The sequence below is a fragment of the Suricata suricatta genome, chromosome 7 (assembly GCF_006229205.1).
Source record: "Suricata suricatta isolate VVHF042 chromosome 7, meerkat_22Aug2017_6uvM2_HiC, whole genome shotgun sequence".
Lineage (NCBI taxonomy): Eukaryota > Metazoa > Chordata > Mammalia > Carnivora > Herpestidae > Suricata > Suricata suricatta.
This window is the reverse complement of record NC_043706.1, coordinates 3,469,421-3,473,687: the sequence shown is the minus strand read 5'-3', so window position 1 is coordinate 3,473,687 and position 4,267 is coordinate 3,469,421. Positions and strand designations below refer to the sequence as shown.

General features: G+C 44.2%; 3 protein-coding genes across 3 annotated transcripts in view; 2 read left to right on the top strand and 1 right to left on the bottom strand.

Moving 5' to 3' along the window:
• The window catches only part of LOC115296176 (histone H3.1-like), a 1,682-nt gene extending 1,227 nt beyond the window's left edge, over nt 1-455 (top strand). Inside the window, exon 1 of the mRNA XM_029944665.1 lies at nt 1-455. This exon is cut by the window's left edge and continues 1,227 nt beyond it. Within this exon, the coding sequence (XP_029800525.1) occupies nt 1-199 (199 nt within the window). The 3' untranslated portion in view covers nt 200-455.
• LOC115296186 (histone H2B type 1-M-like) overlaps nt 1-4,267 on the top strand; it is an 8,819-nt gene that overhangs the window by 3,758 nt on the left and 794 nt on the right. The window lies entirely within an intron of this gene.
• LOC115296169 (histone H1.3) overlaps nt 682-4,267 on the bottom strand; it is a 15,796-nt gene continuing 12,210 nt past the window's right edge. The window contains exon 2 of the mRNA XM_029944654.1: nt 682-1,534. The gene's annotated coding sequence lies outside the window, so the exon portion shown is untranslated. The remainder of the gene's footprint in view (nt 1,535-4,267) is intronic.

The window sequence follows — 4,267 nt, the reverse complement described above, 5'->3', positions numbered from 1 at the left end:
GGTGCGCGAGATCGCGCAGGACTTCAAGACCGACCTGCGCTTCCAGAGCTCGGCCGTCATGGCGCTGCAGGAGGCGTGCGAGGCCTACCTGGTGGGGCTCTTCGAGGACACCAACCTGTGCGCCATCCACGCCAAGCGCGTCACCATCATGCCCAAGGACATCCAGCTGGCGCGCCGCATCCGCGGCGAGCGGGCGTAGCTCCCCAAGGCTGTTTTCTCTGGACTTTGCAAAAGGCTCTTTTCAGAGCCAACTACTTGATCAAAAACTGTTGTAATGCTTTTTTATTTTTTTTTATTGCTCTCTTGGTGAAACTAGTTTCTCTTTTAAGAATATTCTGAACAACGAGTCTGGCTTGGATTCACAGCTCTTGTGTGTCATGTATAACATTCTGTTAATTTTTTAAAAACCCTTTCCATGGGGCGCCTGGGTGGCTCAGTTGGTTGGGCTACCGGCTTCAGCTCAGGTCATGATCTCACTGTTCGTGGGTTCGAGCCGGGCATAGGGCTGTGCTGACAGCTAGCTCAGAGCCTGGAGCCTGCTTCAGATTCTGTGTCTGCCTCTCTCTCCGACCCTCCCCTGCTCGCACTGTCTCTCTGTCTCTCAAAAATAAATAAAAGACATAAAAAAAAATTTAAAAACCCTTTCCTCACCAAGTAGAGTGTCTTTCAAACCACCCTTGTTGGATAAGGGGCAAAGAATGGCCTGTACTAGGTATTAAGGATCAAAATATCAGGAAGAGAAACCCAGCTCAAAGCAATATAGGACATTATCGAGACTATCAATAGTTCAAGAAAGTGCAGGAAACTGGAATAGTTTCCCCACAAAAATCCTCTTTGGAATAAAAATTGGGGGTTAAAGGCAGTTAAGGAACAATCACAGGAAAAGTGTGTACCCTTTCCCTTTTCTGCCTCCTTTCTCTACGTACTGTTCGTTGTCAAAGCATTTGGATCCGCTGCCAGCTGGTACCTCTTTGAACTGCTGTTTTCTGGGTTTCTCCCACGTGTATATGAAACATACATGTTAATAAACTTCTCATTGTTTTATCCTGTTAATCTGTGTTTTGTAACTCAGGCCTGGCCCAGAACCAAGATGGACATAAATTAATAAAATTTTGTTTTAACCTCATTTAATAATCCTATTCCAGTATTTCTGTGTTAAGTTGTTTATAAATACCCTAACTTCTTAATTGTTCTTTGAACCTTTCACAGCATTTTCCCCCCTTTTCAGTCATTGATGCTTTAAGAACGGTGTTCCATGTATCTTTTCTATTTTTTGAATCATAATCTCACCTTCGTGAAACAAGTTAAACAAGCCATGTCGTGTGACTCTGACTTGATTGGAGACGAACAGGGTGTCACAGAGGTGCTGGGACTTGGTCCTTCTTCAGGCCTGGGAAACAGAACGGCAGTCCCTCAGTCACGATAAATCCTTGGAAAGCGGGGAGGTGGAAAGTGCGGCCGGGAAAGCACAGTCTTCGTTTGGCAGGAGGTGAGCGAGGCCAGGGAAAGACTCTGGGCATCCACCAGGACGGATCTGAAACCCATTAAGAAATATTCAAATATGTGTTTAAGGTAAAGGGATAGACTGCATTTCTTTCCATTGTCCTATAAGACCTTAGTCTACAAGGCCTGCCATTGATGTTTGCTTGTTTTTTCAAGGGTATGTCCTTCTGTTAGATGCTTATTAGGGTCCAGGATCTGTGAAAAATCAATGACTTTAGATAACTTGTAGGATGCCGATAATTTCAGTGATTTTTGTCCATTGAAGATGAAAATGATGTCAGTGGAAAAGATGATCTGAAGGTTGGGATTGTGCCGTAGAATAATAACATTTTTTGTTCTAAATTTGCTCTTTTGCTTTTATTCCAATGCTCATTCTTTTGTAAGGGAGGCTCATTCTTATGTCCAAGAGGCCATAAATCTTTGGAGTTAGAGCTGCTCCACCTGACAGAAATTATTTCCAGCTCTCCCAAATAAGCACCTGCTGAATCTGACACATTCAACCAATAATAGTAATCGTGAATAGTGAGATGTTCAACATCCATTGTCCTACAATTCTTGTGTAGTGTTTAATTTTTTTATGATACTAAACATCATGGCCCATCCTTTTTTCCATATTCCCAAGTCGCAGATAAAGTGTCTACACTGTGAATCCTTACTGGAAAGAAATAAAAACACAGAACCTGCAAGATAAATTTCTAGGAAACTGCATGGTGTGATTCTTGGACATTTTCCTCACGAATCAAATTAATAGTACACTGTAAAGTTTTATTGGTTCCAGACTCCAAAGTGATTCACCTGATTTTCTTATTTGTCTCCCTTGGTCATAAGTTCTGGAAACAGTAAATCATTTTCTGGCCTTCCTTTTCATGAGATGTTTTTACATTTCCACAGTGATTACTTTGCTATTAAAACAAACAAAAAACCAGATTATGCATTCTCTTGTACAGAAGCTTAAGCTCTCTTGAACTATAATTGGGTTAACAAACATTTTGGATGCTTTCTCTCCCGAAAAGACATACATTTGGAAAAAAAAATAATAACATAGAATTTCAGTAAGTCTTTGTCTCTCTGTCCTTAAGGAACTCTACGGTTGTCAAATTTTCTACTTATCCCTCTTTTCCAATAACTAAACCGAATAATAGCTGTTCAATTTAAATTATTTAAAATTAAATAAATTTGGGGGGGGTGCTGGGTGGCTCAGCTGGTTAAGCTTCTGACTTTGGGTCAGGGCATGATCTTACAAACCATGGGTTCAAGCCCCGCGTCCGGCTCTGTGCTGACAGCTCAGAGCCTGGAGCCTGTGTTTGGATTCTGGGTCTCCCTCTCTCTCTGACCCTCCCCTGCTCGACCTGTCTCTCTCTGTCTCTCAAAAATAAATTTTAAAACATTTTTAAATAGTAATAAATAATAATAAAATTAAATAAAATTAAATAAAATCTAATGCAGCCCCTCACAGCATTAGACACGCTCCAAATGCTCAAAAGAGGGTGCAGATCATTTTATCAAACAATGCTGTCTTAAAAGGCATTGTGTGGGGGGTGTGAAGGTGGAAATGGAAGCTGGTAGTTAACCTAGGAAACTATAAAAATTTAAATGTGACTGTGTAAGTTTAGCACTGACCTCGAAAAGCAAAGATTTGCACGTACATCGATATAGAGATTGTGGGGGGTGGGAGACTGAACATAAACCTAGATTATAAAAAACCAGATTGAGGGATTTAAGAATACGGGGTTGAGACTGGGTGGCTCAATTGGTTGTGTGACTGACTTCCGCTCAGTTCATGATCTCAGGGTCCATGAGTTCGAGTCCCGCGTTGGACTCTGCTGACAGCTCAGAGCCTGGAGCCTATTTGGGATTCTGTCTTCCTCTCTATCCTCTCCCGCTCTCGCTGGGCCTCTCTGTCTTTCAGAAATAAATAAACGTTAAACAAAACTTAAGAAATTCGAGAAGGAAGTCAATCCCTGGGGAAGGAAGACAATTTTCTCAAAGTGGCCATCCCTGTGTTCACGGCTTGACCTGGGATTTACCCTGTGACTGCAAAACCATCTTTGTGATTAACATCTCCATTCTACACACGAAGAATCTGCAGTGAACAGGAGAGGACAGAAGCCACAAAGCAGGTCGTGAGCCCCAGAAGGTGAAGTGCGGGGACTGCGCAGACCGCAAGGCCCCCCAATAAACAGCACCGCGCCCACGACACTCCTGCTCGGGTCAGGCTGCGGACCGCAGCTCTTTCCTCTCTCACTAAGACCATCCTACCAACATCACTATTTGGCCTCGATGTAAGGGTACAAAAATGCTTCCAGGGGAGGACAGAAGCGAAACACGCCACTACATTTCAGGTGTGCGGGTAGGATTCAGACCAAGGCAGAATTTGGTCAACGACTCGTCCAAGGCGTGTAAGGGTCTTCCCAGTTCAAGTCAGAAAGAGAAGTTAACCTGAGCGCTGCCATTATTTCAGTCGCTTAAAAAACCGGAGACTTTTCCTTAAACGGCCTTCAACAGCGCGGAATTCAGGGTCTCCCAGAGCCTTCTCCCGTCTACCCGCTACCGACTCGCACGCAATTGTGGGCGGGGATAAACCCGCTGCCCCGCCTCCGGGCCCGCCCACCCACCCGGCCTACGGCGCTGTTCTCAACAAGGTCCGCCAGAGAGTTATAAATAGGAATTTTATTCTCTCCACAACGCAATTTGCTTGTTTCCCAGTAAAGATGTCTGGCCGCGGCAAGGGCGGGAAGGGCCTGGGCAAGGGCGGCGCCAAGCG